The sequence below is a fragment of the Cebus imitator genome, unplaced genomic scaffold (genome assembly GCF_001604975.1).
Source record: "Cebus imitator isolate Cc_AM_T3 unplaced genomic scaffold, Cebus_imitator-1.0 Scaffold16, whole genome shotgun sequence".
NCBI lineage: Eukaryota > Metazoa > Chordata > Mammalia > Primates > Cebidae > Cebus > Cebus imitator.
The window spans coordinates 1,451,195-1,474,233 of record NW_016107331.1 but is presented as its reverse complement, the minus strand read 5'-3'; the positions used below and the strand labels follow the sequence as shown (position 1 = coordinate 1,474,233).

At 35.9% G+C, this 23,039-nt stretch overlaps 1 protein-coding gene across 5 annotated transcripts in view; it reads right to left on the bottom strand.

Annotated features, from left to right (window-relative positions):
- MSH3 (mutS homolog 3) overlaps positions 1-23,039 on the bottom strand; it is a 226,200-nt gene that overhangs the window by 34,583 nt on the left and 168,578 nt on the right. For all 5 annotated transcript variants that reach the window (XM_017507523.2, XM_017507543.2, XM_017507530.2 and 2 more), the window contains one exon: positions 16,296-16,453. In XM_017507523.2, the coding sequence (XP_017363012.1) occupies positions 16,296-16,453 (158 nt within the window). The remainder of the gene's footprint in view (positions 1-16,295; positions 16,454-23,039) is intronic.

The window sequence follows — 23,039 nt, the reverse complement described above, 5'->3', positions numbered from 1 at the left end:
TTCAATTCTTATTTTCTCAGTGATCCAGAGTCTTTGGACGCCATTCTCTTCTACTGTTATTCTGCTATGTTGTATATATCTCAGTCAAGTACCTAAAATGGCTGAGCACGGTGGCTCACGCCTAAAATAAGTTTTTGAAGCAAGGCAAGATATACATTAACAAAAAAGTTTGGCCGGGTGCAGTGGCTCACACCTGTAATCCCAACACTTTGGGAGGCCAAGGCGGACGGATCACGAGGTCAAGAGATGGAGACCATTCTGGCTAAGATGGTGAAACCCCGTCTCTACTAAAAATACAAAAATTAGCTGGGCATGGTGGTGCACGCCCATAGTCCCAGCTACTCGGGAGGCTGAGGCAGGAGAATTGCTTGAACCTGGGAGGCAGAGGTTGCAGTGGGCCAAGTTTGTGCTGCTGCACTCCAGCCTGGCAACAGAGTGAGACTTTGTCTCAAAAAACAAAAAACCAAAAAATAAAACAAAAAAACTCCAAAAAAGTTTCTACCTTTTTATTAAATCAATCATTTATAAGACATACTATGCTAGACAATGATCTTTAAATTTTTCAGATGTTAAAATATGTTAGAGATTTAGGGAATTCCACAGCATATGTAATTATTATCATGCTGTATATACAGTAAAATGTAGTAAAAAATGAAAAATGCATTCTTTAGGTTTTACCTTAGAGTTAGTTTGCTCTGAGTAGACAGAAGGTTACAGTTATGTGATCAAGGAAAAAAAATCACTCTGATATTTTTAGAAGTGGCAGCCAACTAATCTTCCTAATCCCCCTACTCCCCTCCTCTCGTGTAGCCCTTATATAGGTCAACAAAGCTTAATAAAGCATTAATGGAGAAAAGAAATTATTACTTTTTTGAGTCAAAACACTTTCATGGAAATTTGAAAAAGAGTTTTTTTTATGAGATCTTAATATTTTGAGACTATATTCTAGATGTTTCTCAATTAGGCAAATGGAGTGGCCTTCTGTCCCTTCAAATTACAATTTCTGGGCCTTTGCAAGGAAAATGCTAGTATAAGGAGGAAATATTGCAATTAGGAAAAGAGGATTTTTCATATTAAATGATAACTAGAGCTTAAATATTATAATTGTTAAGTAGAGGCAATGATTATTTCTACTATAATAGAATTCCTTGACATATTTCAAAGTGCTTTTAAAAATTATTGTCATATGTTATATATATATATATATATATATACACACATACATATATAAAATAAAATTTACCATTTTAGCATTTCTTAGGTACACAGTTCAGTGGTATTAACATCCACAATGTTGTGTAGCCATCGCTGCTTTCCATTTGCAGAACTTTTTTTTTTTTTTTTTTAAGATGGAGTCTCACTCCGTTTCCCAGGCTGGGGTGCAGTGGTGTGATCTTAGCTCACTGCAACCTCTGCCTCCCAGGTTCAAGCAATTCTCTTGCCTCAGCTGCTTCAGTAGCTGGGATTGCAGGCATGCACCACCAACTCTGGCTAATTTTTGTATTTTTACTAGAGACAGAGTTTCGCCATGCTGGTCAGCCTGGTCCTAAACACCTGACTTCAGCTTATCTGCCCACCTGGCTTCCCAGAGTGCTGCGATTATGGGCATGAGCCACCACTCCTGGCCTCCATTTGTAGAACTTTTTCATCAGAAACAGAAACAGAAACTCTGTATCCATTAAAAGTAACTCTTTACTCTCCCCTTTTCCCCATCCTGGAAAACCTCTATTCTATTTTCTGTCTCTATGAATGTACCTATTCTAGGTATCTCATATAAGTGGAATGTAGATTTATCCTCTAAGTGCTTCATATGGGAGGGTTTTTAATGTGCGTTTATTTTGTGTGTTTTCTGAAACTGAAGATGTTCCCATTCACTTCAGGTTGCTAAAAACTTTGCAGAACTCTGTCCAAAATGGATGTCTAAGTCTAAGCTTCTTGGTTTTTTTTTGTTTGTTTGTTTTCTTTTTTGTATATTTCATACATTTTACAAAAGATAACTAATCTCCTAACTAACAAAGTGCTCTAACTTTTATGAAGGATGATAAAAGGAATTTTTAAAAACCCAAAAAACTAAAGACCAAGTAGAGGAAAGACTGCAACAGAATACCAATTACTAAAAGATATGTAAGTACCATGCGGCATATAAAAGGCATAAAAAGCATGAATTAGTAAATCTGTCTTGTATTTAATTAAACATAAACATTAACTCAGAAATGGAATGAAATTACAAATCATTTACCACTACATGTGTGCATTTAAAAAAAGCCTGGGAGACCATCTACCTAAATAATGATGATCTCCAGGTGGTGGAATTACAAGTGATTTAAAAATTTTTCTTTTGAGTTTTAAACTTTGCATAATGAATATGCATTACTTGCATAATTAGAAAAACAAATGTTATTTTTAAAAATCACAAATGATACATTTAAGAATTACATTGTATCATTCTGTTAAGACAAGGTGGAAAGAACCAGCCTTCTTCTAGCAATATGAAAAACATTTATTAGCCTGAGTAAAATTACAGACAATCCCTGACTTATTATTTTTAAATTTTATAAGAAGCTTATTGGAATATTAAATGCATTTTTGATTTATAATATTTTTGACTTATGATAGGTTTATCAGGGCATAATCCCATTTTAACTTGAAAAACATCTGTATTATAATAGAAAAAAAAGTTTCTCTAATGTATCCTTTATTCTAATGGTTGCAATAGGATCACACACAGTATTTAAAGTTTGTTTAGAAAAGTTCTAACACAAAACTGTACATATAATCAAGCAAAAATCACTATAGCAATTTTTCAGTTTCCATGGGAACACTGATGAGAATCAAGAGAAAGATTCAGCAAAGTTCTAAACTTCTATTGGCTCACATGATACAGTGTTCACTGGACCTGTCTATAAAGCATGTGTAGGACACTTATGAAGGACACAGGCATTTTCCTCCAGAGAAAATCCACACTGTGCTGACTCGGTAACTCATCCTCTAACATAGCTGTGGGAAAATCCCAAGAACTGCAAAGGAAAATAATTAACTGAGCAAATGCTTTTACTCAACCTTACCTATAGCTAGGAAAACCACAGATAATTAAGATTGCCAAAGGAAGGTAAGATTAATTAGTCATCAGGAATAAGATTAATCAGATGAATTAATAAGACAAATACAGGGGAACCCAATATAACCAGAGAATGCATCCTTGTAATTGCACACATTATAACCTCATGTAAGACAAAATCTCTCTCTGATCTTCAGTTTTTTTCCTATAAAATGTTAGAAATTAAAATGGAAACAATGGCTTCTAAATTTGTGCATCAGAGTCACTTATAGAGATTATTAAAAATAATAGTTCAAGGGCAAACCAAAAATTACAGGAAAGTAAATTAAATCTGAAGTAAGAAAAAGACAATAATGAGATTAGAGCAGAAATCAATGAAATTAGACATAGAAAATCAATAGGGAAAAATCAGTAACACCAAAAGTTAATTCTCTGAAAAGATAAAGAAAATTGATAAGCTTCTAGCCTGGCTAAGTAAGAAAAACAGAGCGAGGATACAATTACAATATTAAATTACGAATATTAAAAACAAAAGAGGAGACATCACCAAAGGGCTCATGGGCATCAGAAAGATAAAAGAATATCGTAAACAGTGTTATGCCCAGAAATTTTATATCCTAGATGAAACAGACTGATTCCTTGAAAGACACAATCTGTCAAAACTCACACAAAAAGAATGAGACAATCTGAATAGGCCTGTATCTATTAAAGAAATTGAATCAAAGGAAATTATTAACCTTCTAAAACAGAAAACACCAGGCACAAATGGCTTCACTGGTAAATTCTATCAAACATTTAAGGAAGAAATTAAACCAAATCTCTACAATCTCTTTCAGAGAATAGAAAGGCATTTCTTATGATGCCTTTGTCTGGTTTTGATATTATGGTATTTTCCTCTGTCTTAAAATGCCAGGCAAAGGCATTATAAGAAAACTACAGGCCAATATCTCTCATGAATATAGATGTAAAAATCCTCAATAAAACTTTAGCAAAATGAATCCAACAATGTATAAAAACTTCTCTACAATCTATTTCAGAGAATAGAAACAGAGGGAATACTTCCTTACACATTTTAGAAGGCCAGCATTGCCTTACTACCAAAACCAGACAAAGGCATTATAAGAAAACTACAGGCCAGTATCTCTCATGAACATAGATGCAAAAATCCTCAGTAAAACATTAGCAAAATGAATCCAATAATGTATAAAAAGACAAATAGACCATAACGAAGTAGGACTCATCCTAAGTGTGCAATACTCATTCAACATTTGAACACCAGTTAACGTAATTCATTACAACAAATGGCTAAAAAAGAAAAATCATACAATCATATCAACAGATGCACAGAAAGCATTTGACAAAATCCAACACTGATTCATGATAAAAACTCTCAGTAAATTAAGAAAAGAGAACTTCCTCAATTTGATAAGGAACATCCACAAAAAACCTATAGCTAACATCATACTTAATGGTAAGAAACTTGAAGCTTCCCCAACTAGGATCAGCAACAATGAGAAGTTGTCACCTCTTACCACTCCTTTTCAACACTGTAGTGGAAGTACTAGTTAATGCAATGTGGAAAGTAGAAAAGTTCCTTTTTAGTGTTTCTTCTCGTGTTAAAGTGTGTTAAGCCATATCCTATGAGGCTGTTAAACATGCCACGCTTACAGGCATGTAGTACATTCTATGTCTTTGTACTTTAACCAAGATATCTGTGTTGGATGTGCTCACAGGCATGTCCCAGCTCTCCACTGCTTTTACCTGTTTAGAAAAGTTTTAAGTTATTAGCCAATCAGGTTTTAGTTTAGATTGTGAGGTCTGGCTCCAGCCAACGGAGATCAGACACAGCAGTAAGGACGACCCCAAATGCATAAGGGATAAATTTGTGTGTTTTCCTTTGTTCATTGTACTCTCACAGCATGATGGCTAGTGAGGGTGCCCATCCTGCAGTCCAGGAAGTAAAAAGTTGCTGAAAGATCCTTTGTCTCACTGCTAATTTTTCTTTGCGGCACAAGCATCTATTTCCAACATGCAATAAGACAGGAAAAGGAAATAAAAAATGCTTTGGCTCAAATTTTATCCCTTCTGAAACTCAAGTTGACATTTAATCTCCAATATAAGAGTATTAAGAGGTGGGGCATTTAAGAGGTGATTGAGTGATTAACACCAAGCAAAATGTGGGATCAGAGCCAGAATCAGGACAGAGAGCCCCAATGCGGTAATGCCTAGTTGAGTAGTGAGAACAAAACCCTGCTGAGATCTCAGAACTGTAAAACTGCCAGCATTCAGCTCCAGCCTGGGAAAGCTGCAGGCACTTGACTCTTACGTGTGAGAACTGATGCGTGGGTGAGCCCAGGAAAGCCTAGGTGGTGGGACTGCCTGAGGCCTTGGGATTGAATCCCCACACCAGTGTATCTAGGAAGCAAGACATGGAACCAGTGAAGATTATTCTGGAGCCTCAAGGCTTAGTTTTTCCTTTGGGTGTTGGACTTATTTGGGACCTGTTACTCTTTTCTTCTTGCCTATCTCTCCCTTATGAAATGAGAATGTCTTATCCCTGTCCCACCATTTATTTTGGACGTAGATAACTTGTTCGATTTCACAGGCTCACAGCTGTAAGAAATTTACCTCAAGACAAATTGTCCCTTGAGCATTACTCACATCTGATTCAGGTGAGACTCTAGACTTTGGGGCTATTAAAATGGAATTAATGTATTTGTATATGAGAATGACACAGAATTGTGGGGGGCAGGAGCAGAATGTTGTGGTTTGAATCTATGTCCCCTCTAAAACTCACATTGAAATTGAATTTCCAACATAACAGGATTAAGAGGTGGGGCCTTTAAGAGGTAACTGGGTCATCAGGGCTTTGTCCTTATGAATGGATTAATCCATTTGTGGATTAATGGATTAAGGTATAATGAATTAATGGGTTATCATGGGAGTGGGTTAGTTTCACTTGAGTAGGTCTGTTGTAAAAGCCAGTTTGGTTTTCTCTAGTAAGCCCCCTTGCCATGTCATGCCTTCTGCCATTTTATGAGGCAGTAAGAAGGCCCATACCAGATGTGGCCCCTTGACCTTGGACTTCCCAGTCTACAAAACTGTAATAAATTTACTTTGTTTATAAATTACCCAATGAGCCCTCATGTAAACTATGGACTTTGGGTGGTAATGATGTGCCAATGTAGGTTCACCAGTTGTAAGAAAGGTAGCATTCTGGTGGGGGATGTTGAAAATGGGGGAGGCTATGTAGGGGTAGTCACAGGGGTATATGGGCACTCTATATACCGTCCTCTTAGTTTTGGTGTAAGCCTAAAACTGCTCTAAAAAATTTAAAAAAAAAAAAAAATAGTGTCTAAAGGTCTCCTTCATCGTACCTACTACAACAGTATCTATCTCCAGGGGATCTTCAGTAAGGAGATTTGCCCAGGATTTGCATTTAAAACCAAACCTTCAGGTGACTTTGAGGCAGTTAATTAAAGGAACAAGCATTAAATTCATAAAACCATTTTCCATCAAAAAGATGAAATAAGATAACTAGTGTTTGCTAGACACAGCCACAGGAGCTAAAGAAAGCAGAGACATTCATAAGACAACACTTCTAATGGCAATAAAATCCTAACAACTTAATCACTTAGTGCTGACTTATCCTGTGGATTTTAGTACTGGTATGTTCAAATAATTAGAAGATGTGGAACTGATTCAAGATGTTTTCTTTCTGTCCATAAAGAATACATTTTATGTAGAGTACAAATACTCCACAGTAGGTGCTCAATAAATATTTTCTGAATTATACTAAGTTAGGCAAACAAATCAGTTACTAAGCACTTAAATGTTTATTACCTTCCCATTGTCTTTCAAGATAAACACACTCATGCCACTCTGAGTATACAGCATTCCCTGAAGCTGAGTGGCAGAAGTGGGAGTTTATGTAAGTACTATGGCATGAAAATTGTTAACTATGGGCCACTTTGAGAAATATCTCTTTTCACCAATGTTTAATAGAAATAAATTATGCTGAGAACAGAGGCCAATTTTTTTGCTTTTTTCAAACTGTTTTCTAATGAGACTTAATAATTCATCGCTTTCCTAAAACTTAATTACTGAGTCTAAAAGGCTAGATAAGATTTAACTTTATATTCATCAAGATAATAAACATCTTATCTTGGTGATGCATTCAAGGATGTTAATGATCCTTGGAAATATGGGTATAGAAATATTTCACTGATGAGTACACATATATTCACATAATACACAGATACACAGAAAAATTAATTAGAGCCAAATGTATGTGTTTGCCAAAATTCTACTTTTTAAAAAAATCTGCTTCTTATTAAGGAAAAGATTAGTGTGAGGTTATAATATTCAGATTAAATATTCCTAACCTCCTATCTGTTTACAGCTTTTCATCCATTCACCACTTCTTACAACACACTGTATGGCACACAGTAGGCACTCAATGCATATGGAATCTACAGATTTCAACCTAGTGCTCTAAATGGCCAATTGATAATACAATCAATTTAGGGATAAAGCTTGGAGCTAAATCTTATGCAAATATCTAATTCTGCCAGATTTTAATATTTTTCCATTGAGTACAAAGATCATTTGAAGTGATTTAGGACAACATATTCTAATGAAAGAATTACAATGAATATGAAATTAAGATTACAAGCCATACAGTAGATTGTTACATTTGAGTTTAGCGGGAGCTTTTAAAATACAGGTACTAATTCTTGTGTACCACCTTGGAGATTCCAATTAAAAAGATGTGTGAAAGGGCTTAGGAAGTAGCATTTTTAACTACCATCCCTAAGATTCTGATGCAGCTGTTCTAAGAATGACACTAGAGAAATACTCCTATATAAGAAGAGAAAGGGAAAACTAAACCAAAACTGTTTCCACACCTGAACCTTGAGTTTAGCTCTTGCTGTCTTGGCAGCCGAGACAAAAAGGAATTAAAGAAGCAGCCGCCACTGGCTGATAGCAGGAAGCCTGGCAGTTTGTCAGAAAAGGCCAATAAATTGCTTCACATCTTTTTGTAAACAGGCACAGTATGCACATGGAGAGAAAAAATGTCCCTAGCATTAACAAAAAAATAATTTACCAGATGGCATTTCATGTAAAGGACATTAAGTAATAAAAATGAAAATGTTCTTACAAGCAATTTTGGAGAATATCAAATGAGTATTTCTTATTCTAATCTATTTTAAGCATGAGAACAAACTTTTAAACACTGGTGGTGGGATTCTGAGCTGGTACAGCCTCCTTGGAGAACATGAAAGATGCTTGTTCCTTACAATCCAGCAATTCCACTCCTAGATACTATATCCTGGATTGAGAAAAACTCCCTGTGTGTACTAGGAGTTGAGTATGAGACAAGTAATAAATATGACTGATTATATTAGCAAAAAATTGGCATCAAGAAAAATGAGTGAATAGTAATATATTCATACAATAGACTATCATAATTAGGGAAAAATTTAATGAACTAAAAGTGTATGTATCCATATGGATGAATTTTGTAAATATAACACTGAGGGGGGAAAAATCACTTACAGAAGAATATAGTGTGATACACTGTGTATAAAGTTTAAAAGCACATCAAATACTTCTATGCACTCTTTCAAAAAACATATCAATGAGTGAAACTATAGAGAAATGCATGGGATGGATGCCAAAGTCAAGGACAATCAGTTAGTTACTATGGATGGGGTAGAGGGCAATGGGATTAGGGAGGATTAGATGTTCGATTGTATTGTAATGTTTTATTTCTTTAGTAGGGTGGAAGGTGCATGGAGGATTATTATATGTCTGAATTATTTCATGAAAAAAATGAAAGTTACAAGGGCATAACATTAATCTACATCCTAGGGATATAATTTAACGTGGTCCATGCAGATTCCTTTACAGTGGTAACAACAGGAAGATGGGGGAGTGCAGGGGAATGGATAGGGAACATGTCCCATATACTAGAAGGCAGTCTGTCCCAGATGGAGCTCTCAGAGGTTAAAGAAATCAAGGAGTATCTGTACTCCAGATATACTGCCACCATTAAAAAGAGCAAGACTAATCTGTATAAACTGATAGAAAAATATGTCTCCCACATATTAGGAAACAAAAGCAAGTTATACAACAGTGATGCTTAGTATGAAACCATTTTGGAAAGGATGTATACTTGTAGACTTGTGGAATGTTACCTAAAGAAACATGCTAGGCCTGGGGAGAATGGAGTGTTTTTGTTTCACTTCATGCCCTAGTACACTGTTATTTTTCATAATAAGCATCATTATTTTCATAATTCAACACATGATTTCTCCAGCAAGGGCTTGGGGAAGTGCTTCCACACCTTGGTTTCACTTTAACATCATCTGAGATACTTTCTTAAAATGTGACTTCCAGACCCTGCCCCAGTCCAACTTAAAATTTCTGGAGGTAGGGTTCAGGCATCAGTATTTTTTTTAAAGCTCCGTGAAAAAAAAACCTGAATGTGCACTGAGGGTTAAGAGTGCTATATGAGCAGTGTTTTTATTACGAAAATGAAATACATCTTTCCCCAGACAAAATGCCATCAACTCCTAAAGGAAGAAAAACTAGGGTTACTTATAGGCTGGGAAAAACTTTGTGGAAAAGTAAGTAGGGTCTGATATACTGAAGTGCCCAGAATGGTCTAAAACCCCAAATTCCATGCCCCTGAGTAGGTAGGATAAATTTGCCCCTCCCCCCCAAAAAAGTTACCAGACTGACCATGTAAGCATTTCACCAGATTCCTATAAAACATCTCATTTAGCCAAGGCAGGTGGATCATGAGGTCAGGAGTTCAAGACCAGCCTGGCCAAGATGTTGAAACCCCATCTCCACTAAAAATACAAAAAGCTAGGCACAGTGGCAGGTGCCTGTAATTCCAGCTACACAGGAGGCTGAGGCAGGAGAACTGCTTGAACCCAGGGGGTGGAGGTTGTAGTGAGCTGAGATCACGCCACTGTACTCCAGTCTGGGCAACAGAGTGAGACTCCATCTCAAAAAAACAACAACAACAACAACAACAAAAAAACCTCATTTTGACCAATACTGGTAATTTGTGAGGGTAGGGAGATTGTACTTTTATTACACACATTTATTTTAGAAATTAAAAAACTTATATAAGAAAAGAAAAATCACCATAAAGCCATGTCCCCCATGGTATTTTAGAATAAGCTTTCTATCTAGATGGTTTTCTCTGCATATATTTATATATACCATTACTCATACAAAAGTGGAATGAATGCCAGGCTTTGTAACTGGCTCTTTTTCATATATTACAACAAGTATCTCTTTCCATATAACACTACCCACCAGGACCAAGTCACTGCAAAATATATCCCTAAGTAGCTAAAAAAACTGATATGTTTGATGGAGTTAATTGAGAATGAATCCTACTTTGAGAGGATGAATCCTACTATGAATGAATCTTACTATGGGAGAGAATGAGATTGAGAATGAATCCTACTACGCTGAAACAACAGATTGGGTGCTGGCAAGGTTTAAAGCTTTGTTGTTCTTTCACACAGTGACTGGCAATTGGGCCAGCTCCTTAAGGCTGTTCCTGGGTCATGAGATAAAGGCATGCCTCAGCATGGAGGAGGATGTGCAACTTCTATGCGACCACCTTCCATGCCAGCCACTTCCTGAGGAACAGGAGGAAATGCACTACCATCATCCCATTCTGTGTGGGTGGTGCCTCTAGGCTCCTGGATTCTCAACTCTGTTAACGGCAACAGTGTTCCAAGAGGGAAAGTGTCAGGGAGATTAGATTTGGTCAACTTCTGTCAATGAGAATAACTAAGAGCACTTCATAGTGATTTCACATCTTTTTAAAGCTTATTCTCAAATCAACCTTGTGAAGTCAGTATTAACAACCTTTTTGTTTTATAGATGCAAAAACTGACGGTAAGTTTAGAAAAGGGAGTACTATACTCACACATATATGAAGACAGATTTTAAAATCTAAAATACTAATGGCATAGAATCCGGAAGAAAAAAAACTGTAATTTACTGGGTACCTACTATGTGCCTGGCATTTTCATGTACTTTATTTAATTCTCACAATAATATATGAGGGTAAGCGGCATCATCTCCATTTTACAGGTGAAAAAATGAGACACTGAGAAGCAGTGATTTGGAAAAGGTCACACAGTTGTTAAAAGGGAAAGACAAGATTTATACTCAAGTATAACATGTCTGATTCTTTTGACTATGGCACAGCACTTCTCTCAGGGTTCTAGGATGAAGTAACTTGTACATGGTCAGGACACTAGGGAACTTGTACAGAATTCTGAGTTTTCTAGATCTAAAGCCTCTATTCTTTCCCATACACAGCCTGTTTACTCACATTTTGCAGCTATTTAATATTAGCAAGAGATCTAAGAATCCTACTGACCCATCAAAAACTGTGTAAAGCCTAGGATTTTACTCTACTTAAAAGCTAATAAGTTAGCCTAATACCATTGGTTTCATAGATGCTGGCAGAAGACAAAAGACCATTGGGTCAGAGACAAAGGACTTTATTACTCATGCATTAGCCTTCACGTCCTGTGAGGGTGATATACCATGGATGCTATGCATATAGCAAGGGAAGCGAGCTTCCTCTTTAAGGGGAGAATTACCTTATCCCTCCAGGTTGCTTGCTGTAAGCACAACCCTGACAAATGAGAAGTGGTCCATGTAAAGTGCAATCAGGGACTTTCTTGGCATAATCAGTAAGAATATGCAGGGACACAGAGCCTATGGCAGACTGCTTCTATAAACATGACCTGAAGGTCAATAAACTAACAGCTACTCAAATGGCAGAGCACAGGAAAATGTCCCATATTTCAGTATTTAAATCTCCATAATCTGCATATTTCTTTTTAAACTGGCTTATGTGATTAGTTATTATTTAATGCTTTAAAGTTGTGGTCAATTTTGAAATATGGGATCAGTATTTCTGGGTATGTTTCAGACTAATGAAAACTTTCAGGATGAAGTGAAAACAATGTAACATAAATGTGAAAATAATTTCATTTCTGATTGACTTTAATTTATATTACTATCTATAATTACTGCCATCCTGAGTGGGGTAGGTGATACACAATGGAGTACAGTTCTTTCCCTCAAATAGTGTACAAATAGCATGACGGCATGGGATAATCAGTTATGAACTAAGACAGATACTGAAATAAGACACTGAAATAACTGAGTCCAAATAAATAGGGCATTAGGAGTTCACAGTAAATAGATCATTGTGGAAGGAAATAGTCAGAGTAACTGTCATAGGGATGGAACTTAAAATTATAACTAACATTACTGAGGAACTATTGTATGGCAGGTTCTAGATTGTTTTATGTGCATTATTTAATCTATACGACGCCACCCTGGAATATAGGTATAATGATTATCCATCCCATCTTATAGAGAAAGAAGCAGGTTAAAAGAGTTGAATTGCCGGCACAGTCTGATACTCAGATTTGCCTGAGACTTCCCACTTTAGGGACTAGAGTCCAGATTGAGCAACTAAGCTTAACCCGGACCTTCATAAAGTACAAATCTCCTCTTACTCAGCAACACAAAGGTGCAATGGCGCACAGAAGGTTCTCAGGACAGACTAATGCCCATGACACTGGAACTTTTGCTCTTTACCTTTGTGTTAATAATTTATTCTGCCACATACCTAAGCTTAAGTGTTTTATTTATAAAATCAAATCTCACACAGAAATTTGATGACTTTTTGACTCCCATGGCAAATCTCAGTTAAGCTCCAATATACTATTTTATATGGTGTTTGAATCACAAGGGGATGCTTCAGTCAGATTCCAGAAATCTGGACTAAGAAACAGAGCTATGTCAACACATCTTATTTATATTAAAATTTTTATCATCAGTTTTTCTACAAATATTTACTGCATGTCTACTTAGTACCAGAAATGGGGGGATAAAAGGTATGCAGAATAAGCACAATTTCTGTCTCAGTGGAGCCTGTGATCCAGAATAACATATCTGAACATTTGTTTCCTAAACTCTAACCAAAGGGACCCAATAAAAACTTGTCTATGTGATGCTACCCAATATATTCTTCTAGCTGATTTTATTACTAAAAGATTGTTGTCTAACACAATAAAAATTTTTTAAGTTGCCTTCTTAACTAATTAATTTATTTGGTTTTCTGGGCACTGTGAACTATTTAATTGAACGAGTTTGCTTTGTGGAAACCTTTGAACCAGATTTGTGGCTTATCCACAGCAGTGTTGGTCAGTCATGTTTTAATTATCAGTCGTGGCTCCATTTTAAGCCCTTATCCTTATTTATTCACTTATGCTATTTTGAATTTTCTGCAAGCTGCCTCATTCCTTTCTGGAAGATGGTAGGATAAACATGAATGAATAAATGAATGAATGAATGAGCAAGCAAATAAACACATATACACATACACTTCTCTAACATTGTATGATCTTATCAAATTGTAAAGATTTGCTTCTCCATCTCCCTTACTGCACTTGACCTCCATGAAGACAGGTAAATTATCTTATTCAGTTTTGTATCCCTAACATCTAGCATAAAACTATGGTGCACTAAGGTTTTAATAAAAATATGACTTTGGCCAGGCACAGTGGCTCATACCTGTAATCCCAGCACTTTGGGAGGCTGAGGCAGGCAGATCACTTGAGGTCAGGAGTTCGAGACCAGCCTGGCCAACATGTCGAAATTGTGTCTCTACTGAAAATACAAAAATTAGCCAGGCGTGCTGGCAGGCACCTGTAATCCCAGCTACTCGGTTGGCTGAGGCAGGAGAACAGCTTGAACCCAGGAGGTAGAGGTTTCAGTGAGCTGAGATCACATCATTGCGCTCCAGCTTGGGTGACAGGACCAAAACTCCATCTCAAAAAATTATGTCTTTAGCACAACAGAGCTTAAATCTCATTATTGTGTCAATATTAACATTTCCTAATACCGTTATAATTTCCATGTCATTACTGACGACATGGTAATGTAAAGGCCTTCTTATCACATAACTCCACTGCTGTGCTACATGCTACAAATTAATGCTTTTGATACTTTTTCTTCTACTCCATTCTACTGTACTAAAAAAAAAAAAAAGCTTATTTGAGTCAACTGGATTGGCTGCATCCTGATATGCTATGACGTGGAACACAAAGCACTATCTAGGAAGTATTGCCTCAAAATGCTAATTGCAATTCAATGCACTGATTTCACACCCATAGTTTGAAACAATGCTTATCCTACACAAGAGATCTTGTCTCTTTCTGAACTGGCTAAATCCCATGAACTTTAGAACAAAAAAAAACCTTATTAAAAAATCCAAAGATGTACAACAAAGAAAAATGCATACTGCAACTCCAATGCAGCCATCATCTAACTCAAACAATGAACAATCTCATTGGCCAATCTCATTTCATCTCTATCCTGCTAAATTTCCGTAACCATTCTTGATTATTGTGATGTAAATCTGACGTAGCAGATCATGTAATATGTAAACATTTTAGCATGTATCACTAAAGTAAGGATTTTTCTATTAAGTCATGAAATAAACCTTTCTTTCATTTTACTTGTATCTAGAAACATTCCTAATATTCTGCTCAGTAACAAGATCCCCTTCCAGGCAAATCCCCTTAAACTGACGAAGAATTTTTTTTTTTCTATTTGTTTTCTTAATACTGTAACCAAAATAAAATACCTGTTTTGTTTTTCTTATAAAATAGAAAATGAATTACAATCTTAAGAACTAAAGAAAGACTATTCAAATTTCTTGAATTAATTTAGACATGGGGATCAGGATAACATCTATTTGGTAACACGGCATCAAACAGAATTCAGGGTACTTTGCTTTGTTCATTCTCAGATGAAAAATGAAGCTTTAAAGCATTTTAGTGTCCACTCAAGAATATCAATATAGCATGTGATATATTCTGATGTGATTCCACAGTCAAATATTACATAAATACGTAGCTGGAAAACAACTCAGACACTCTATACACAGAGCTTGACTATACATATAGAGACTGTATTTACTTTTTAGAAATGTGTATGTAAGAAATATACACAATGCTCTAAGAACTGATAAATCAAAGGTGTCAGACAGATGAAACTACGAATTCTCCTCAGTGAAACCAGGATATTTCATTGATATTCCTAATGTGGCACAAAATTCAGGTTTACACAATGAGGATAAAAGTTAGTCAGTTACATGTAATGTTCTTAGAGTAAAAACGAATATGAACAAAATGATCTTGGTCCAATGCCTTTTGCAGTTTGTCTCAGGTCTGCTCCTAAAATGGGGAGGGTGGACTAGTTTTCAGACTGTGCTCTACAGAGTCTAACAGCCAAGTCTCCAAGACTTCTACCCCAGAAGACAAGGCAGATCTGTTTCTATCTGTTTAAATACCGATTTTCTACTAAAGATTTTCCTTCAAATAAGAACTCGGCTGGGCAAGGTGTTCATGCCTGTAATCTCAGCACTTTGAAAGGCCAAGGCAGGTGGCTCACTTGAGGTCAGGAGTTTGACACCAGCCTGGCCAACATGGCGAAACCCTGTCTCTACTAAAAATATAAAAATTAGCTGGGTGTAGTGGTACATCCCTGTAATCCCAGCTACTCAGGAGGCTGAGGCAGGAGAATAGCTTGAACCAGGGAGGTAGAGGTTGCCGTGAGCCAAGGTAGCGCCACTGCACTCTAACCTAGGAAACAAGGGTGAAACTCCTCAAAAATAAAAATAAAATGCAACAAGAATTCATTAAGAATAATTTGGAAACTACTAGACAAAATTAACTCCTAAGTCTTTTCTAGTTCTAACATTCATAATAAAAATCACCGTTCTTTTTTTTGAGACGGGGTCTCACTCTGTTGACCAGGCTGGAGTGCAATGGTGTGACCTTGGCTCACTGTAGCCTTGACCTCCCCAGGCTCAGGTGATCCTCTCACCTTAGGCTCCTGGCTAATTTTTTGATTTTTTGTAGAGATGGGGTTTTGCCACGTTGCCCAGGCTCGCCCCAAATTCCTAGACTCAAGTGACCCTCCCGCCTTGGCCTCCCAAAGTGTTGGGATTACAGGCGTAAGCCACTGTGCCTGGCTTTGGAATAATTTAAGCTCTTAAATGTTGAATGCCTTAAGAGCATCTAAATATGTACATAAAAGGAAAATGCATATGATAATGTGGGCTTCACTTATTTCCAAGAATACATTCAAATTGAATTAATGCTCTAACCTCGTGAAAATGCCATCCACAATCCCAATTGTTGCTTCTTCTGCAGGAACATAGGAGCCAATCTGAGCCATGATGGTAATCAATGCAACTTGTTTTATGTAGGAGCTCTTTCCACCCATGTTTGGTCCAGTAATTATCATTACTCTCTCTGAGTCCTCCTAAAAATTAAAAAGTAATTTCACTTATTGTACCAGAAAAGTTTTAAGGTAATATCCACAATTTATCCCATAAATGGAAATGCATTAGGCAAAACAATACTTTGCAGTGCAAATATCACAAAAGGAAAGAGGACCTCTTTGTCTTCAACCTGAACTGTGTGATACTGCTGAAAAGTCCATTCTTAGCAGTGCACACAGCTATTCCTGGGCATTAAAAAGGAAAAAAGACCAAAGTGGATAACTGCTATGGCTTTCTCAGTAAGCATTTTATAATCTGCCTATGTGGACATTCTCCCTATTGCTTATGTTAAAGTCTATCAATTTCCATTTGTCCATCTTAAAATGACACGTGTTACATATCGAATTGCCCAAGGCCCTATTTGGGGTTGGCAGCACATGAATTTTTCAGTTACAGGTAGATGACTACTAAAAGATATTTACAACATCAAATTCTAGATATTGGTTTATCAGAATTTAATTATTTACTAGCATTCATCAGAACACGTGAAGGAGGCAGAACTGTAACTCTTGCAACAACTTAATTTTCTAGAACTTCTCTGTATTGATCAATTATAGTATTTTCCGTGTATACATCACTGCTAAGGGAACTTGTCCAATGACAGCCCTTGGCAGACGAGTTAGCCCAGGGCATCTGTGCTCTGTGCTATATGAATCCCACACTTTGGCAATAGCTGCCTGGTCCAGAGTAGCCAAGCCAGCAGGGCACAGTGGCTCACTCCTGTAATCCCAGCACTTTGGGAGGCCAAGGAGTTGGATTGCTTGAGGTCAGGAGTTTGAGACCAGCCTGGACAACATGGCAAAACCTCATCTACACAAAAATTAGCTGGGTGTGATGATGCCAGTTACTTGGGAGGCTGAGGCACGAGAATTGCTAGAATCCAGGAGGCAGAGGTTTCAGTGAGCCAAGATAGCACCACTGCATTCCAGCCTGGGTGACAGAGTGAGATTCCATCTCAAAAAAAAGAAAAAAAAAGCCAGGACCAGCCAATGGGCCTACCATAAAATCTTCTCAAACTAAGCTAATCAAACAATCTTTGGGGAGTTAACTGAGAACCAGTGAGGTTCAATTACTTGGTAACTTGAGAGACTGAAAAGAATCACAGAACAAGGCCACGAGGCACTGGGGATCATGAGGAAGTAGTTATGAGAAAATAAAAGGTATGATGAAAAATTATTTAGATGGGGCAAAAGGGGTAGTTAGTAATGAAAGGAAGAAAAGAAACACAAGAGAGAGCCAAAAGGAAGTGAGAAACTTCTCACAATTAACTGGGTATCAAAGTAAAGCCTTATAAAGTGTTACTAATGGGGGATAAAAAGAAAACCTGTTCCATCCCTAAAGCTGCATCATATTCTAATTATCCACACATTTCCAGTCTCCCTAATGCCTAACTGTGCTAGTGATCTTGCTCTTCCTGTGTGATTCCTTTCTCTTATGGCTCCATATAGCTTTATAATGCACCTCATACATCTCCTTTACTTGAAGGAACTTCAGTGAATCTATGTTTCTTGTGACAGGAAGAGCCTAACACAATAAGAACCTCGAAAGTAGTTTGGTATAAACAGAATAAAAGTAATGATAAAAGTAAAATGAATTCTACAGAGATTAAAAATAAGCCTGTCATAAAACAATGATAACACTAATGATAAAAATAAAATGAATTCTACAGAGATTAAAAAATAAGCTTGTCATAAAACAATCAAATATTTGGCATGATGAAATATTTTATCTCTTTTTAATCTCTTTTTTAATATATGTCTTTATCACCTTTTTTAAAAATCACAAAATGACACAAGAAATAGAAAATCTAACAATCCTATATTTATTAAATTTGTAAGAGCCCTTCCACAAGAAAAAACTCTAAATGCAGTTCCCCACTGAATTCTTGCAAACATTTAAGAAAGAAATAGCACCAATGTTACAATAATTCTTCTAGAGAACAATAAGTTTTTTTCCAAATAATTTCAAATTTGGGTATCAATATTCTTGGTATTAAGAACATTACAAGAAAAAAATACAGACCAATTTCATCTATAAATATACATGCAAAACTTTTTAATAAACTATTAATAAATCAATCCAAGGTTACATAAAACATTTAGAGCTTTTGAGGAATACAACGTTGGTTTAGTATTCAAAGGCCAATCAATAAAATTCACCACATTAACAGAATAAAGAAACCATATAATTATCTTCAATAACACAGAGAAAGTATTTGACAAAATCCAACACTCACTTGTGGAAAAAAATGGGCAGGAAAGGGAAATAAAAATAAAAGGTATAAGGATTAGAAAGCAAATAATAAAACTGTAATTATTCCTATATGTTATGATTGTGCTCCCAGAAAATCCGAGGAAATCTATAAAAATTGGTCTCTGGATACAAGTTCAGTATTCAAAAATCAACATTCCCCCTATATTTTAGCAACAAATGTAGGCTCCTTTATTCAAAATGTTTGGGGACCGAAGTATTTTCAATTTCAATTTTTTTTGGATCCTGAAATATCTGCATCATAAATCAAATTTTTTTTTTTTTTTTTTTTGAGACGGAGTTTCGCTCTTGTTACCCAGGCTGGAGTGCAATGGCGCGATCTCGGCTCACCGCAACCTCCGCCTCCTGGGTTCAGGCAATTCTCCTGCCTCAGCCTTCCGAGTAGCCGGGACTACAGGCACGCGCCACCATGCCCAGCTAATTTTTTGTATTTTTAGTAGAGACGGGGTTTCACCATGTTGACCAGGATGGTCTCGATCTCTTGACCTCGTGATCCACCCGCCTCGGCCTCCCAAAGTGCTGGGATTACAGGCATGAGCCACCGCGCCCGGCCTCATAAATCAAATTTAAAATGCTCTGAAATCCAAAACTTTTTAAGCACCAATATGATGCTCACAGGAAATGCTCATTGGAGCATTTCAGGTTTTGGATTTTCAGATTAGGAATGCTCAACCTGTAATTCAAAATAAAACATTTTTAATGATACAATTTACCACAGTATCAAAAGAAATCAGATACCTAGGAATAAATCTACAAAATGAGAAAGACACTACACAGAAAACTACACAACATTACTGAAAGGAAATTAAAGAAGACCTAATTAAATGAAGGAATATACCATGTTCATGAACTGGATGGCTCAACATTGCAATGCTATAATAATTACAGTAGTGCAGTTTGGCACAATGATATACATATATAACCAGTGGAATGGAAAACACAGAAACAGACTGACATGTATACAGTTCCCTGATTTATGACAAAGGTGACATTGCAGCACAGTTGACAAAAGACAGTCTTTTCAACACAGTATGCTGTCAAGATATGGAGTGTAATTTGGAAATGCCTAGAAAGATTGTGTCTACTGGTCTACGTGACCCAGCAATCGCTGTTAAGTATCTACCCAAAAAACATACAAGTGCTCAAAAAGGCATGTATAAAACTGTTCACTATAGTATTGTTTGTATGCATTCATAATTGACAAAAATAGAGATAATCTAATTGTCTATTGTTAGGAAAATAAATAGATCTACTTGTACAATTATTAAGACAATTGTTTACAATGCAGAGTACTAAGATAGGCTCAGTGAGAGCTTAACGTATATATTTAAATATACACAGAACATGATTATATGCTTAGTTGATATATATATGTCAAATGAAAGAATAAAAACATGCATAAGGATAATAAATAACATCAGGATAATGTTTGCCATGGAGGGTAAGAGTTGAAAAGGGAGACAAAGAAATAGCAGTTAATTATATATGGCCTTAGCTGTATCTGTAATTTTTTACTTACTTAAAATTAAATTCCTAAATATTACAAAATGTCAATCTCTATGACATTTGTGTGATGGGTAAATAGGTATCTGTTACACTGTTTTCTATACTTTTTCATCAGTTGGAATCATTAAAAATCAAATGAATTTTCTTAGTTATTTCATGGATCACCATCACAAACAATTCAATAACTCGTTACAAACACATTTATGTAATTTAGGAATAATTCACATAACTTCCAAATGACATTTTGTTATTTGGACTTCCAGAACATTTTATACAAGCAAAGCAATAGAGAAAAGTAAAAAATGGAAAGTGCAAGAATGTAATGGCAGAGAGAATACCACACAGAAGGGTTATGTGTGTCGTGCCAAGGCTCCTTGAACTGTGACCACATTGTTAAAGGAGCTGTCTCAAATGGGATTACCAAATTCAACAAGCACATGAGAGTGACCAATGGAAATGCAGAAACAGAAATGTTTTTTAAATCAGTAGTTTAGGAAAGCCATGAGAAAAAAAAGAAAAAATAAACACTTCTTATTTTGTAGAAACCTTATTATGCCTTCCAATACCTTGAAAGATGAGTATTTATACTTATTGTTCAATTTGGCTTTTTCATGCAATGAGAATCAGTAATTTGACAGTGTATTTTTTTAAAGTATTAATTTGGTAAACTAAAATAGTTTACTGAATAAGATTTGTAGTGGTAAAGCATATTATAGTGCCATTTAGAGTTAACGGGTTCAGTTTTTGGCTTAGCCATTGGCTAGGCTAGATAATTTCATTTTCTCATCTGTAAGACTGAGTAATAATGGAAATCCTAGTCTTACATGCATTTTGTAAAGTTTAAAACAATTAAAATATATATAAGAAATTCCTTTGAAACTATAAATGCCGTAATCATTTTTATAAATCATAAATTCTTAAAAATAAAAGATGCCCAAAGCAGCCACATGCAGTCCTAATGCCCTGTAAACTAATTAACTGAAACAGAGGAAATGAACTAAAACAAATGAAAATACATTTGGTTTAGGTCTAATGTAAAAGTCAGATGTGAAACTTATTTGAAGACCTTGATAAGTAAAATTCTGTGTATGATATTTACATGAATAGAAATGTTACTCTCTTCTGAATTTAAATTGTATATACATTGGTGAAAAGGATGTATTATCCAAAGTGATTAAGCAAGTCTGACAGTTTCCAATATTTTCAAAAGGAGTAATGTTTTTTATACTGAACTACACAGAAACTGCTAGCTTTTAAAGCTATACAATCTTTGAGTATTTCATTTCTCCTGAGTTTAATACAGAATGATGAAGTTTTTAGTTGATTTGAACTTTAGGATTTCAGAGCTAACTGATGCACAAAAATCATTCTTTGTACATATAGAAAAAAATATCATATAAAAAACTTCACAGTTCCAATATTTAAACAATGTTTATTTAGCTGGGAAACAGGTTTCTTTCTGACAGCATCCACCAGTAAGTGGTGAGTGAATGACAGAACAAAATTACCCTTAGACAACTTCTTCAGCCAGGTCAGGGATAGTTACTAAAAACCTACAGAAAACACAGGCTTAATGGTGACATGAAAAGTCTTTTCTTAGGTCAATCAAGACACGATATCCACATTTTCCTGGAAGACCCAGATAGCAAAACATGACAATAAAAATAAATAAAAAGGCATTAGGATGAGAAAGGACAAAACAAAACTGTCATTTGCAGATCACAAAGCTGCCCACAAGGAAAACTAAAGGGAATCTCCACACAAAGTATTGTAATTGATGAGAGGATCTAGCAAAGTGGCTACATTTCAGATCAAATGTAAACTCAGGTGCATTTTTCTATAAGAGCAACAAATAATTAGAAGATTACTGTAAAAAAGATATGACCTATATACCAACAAAAAATACTAAATAATCTAATAAAATATGTAAAATTCCTTTATAGAGAATATTTAAAAACTTTATTGAAAGGACTTAAAACCAAAATAAAAACACAGCAGGTCCTAAAATAATGTCATTTCATTCAGTGTCATTTTGTTACAAAATTGATAAGGAAAAAAAACAATTCCCAGCCAGGGCCACTGTGTTTGCACATTCTCCCCATGCCTGTGTGGATTTTCTCTGGGTATTCCAGTTTCCTCCCACATCCCAAAGATGTGTAAGTTAGGTTCACTGGTGTGTCTAAACAGCCCCAGTCTGAGTATGGGTGTGTGTGAGTGCACCCTGTGATGGGGTGGCATCCTGTCCAGGGCTGGCACCCTGAGCTGTCAGGATAGGCTCTGGCTACCCGTGACCCTGAAATGGAATAAGTAGGTTGGAAAATGAATGACTACAAATGACTGTCAAGTAAAAATTCAAAAGGTATGTGATAATCATACAAATGTATGACAATAAACTGATGTAACACAAAAGTGATAAGCAAGTCTGCCACATGTATTGCTGGCTTTTGAGCTGCATGGTAGTAGGAGGTGCTTCTTACAATTTTCACTAAGCAAATATTTATTCATTTGTTCAAACCCACCATTGCTATGACCTCTTTCACTCCCTGATTTACCAAAAATTGTTTATATAAAAATCTTATGTTTTTATTACTCTTTAACATATAGCTCATACTTATTTCAATGTTTTATATTAGAAGTGTGTTGGGTCTTTATTTAGAAGTCTGATGATGTTTTTTGTGGCCAGAAATATGACATAGGAATTTATGTATCTTTACGTATCTTTGTATCCATTAGCCTACGGTAAAATTGGTTTCATTATATGTCATTTCACTTAAAGTTGCAGTTGTTTCC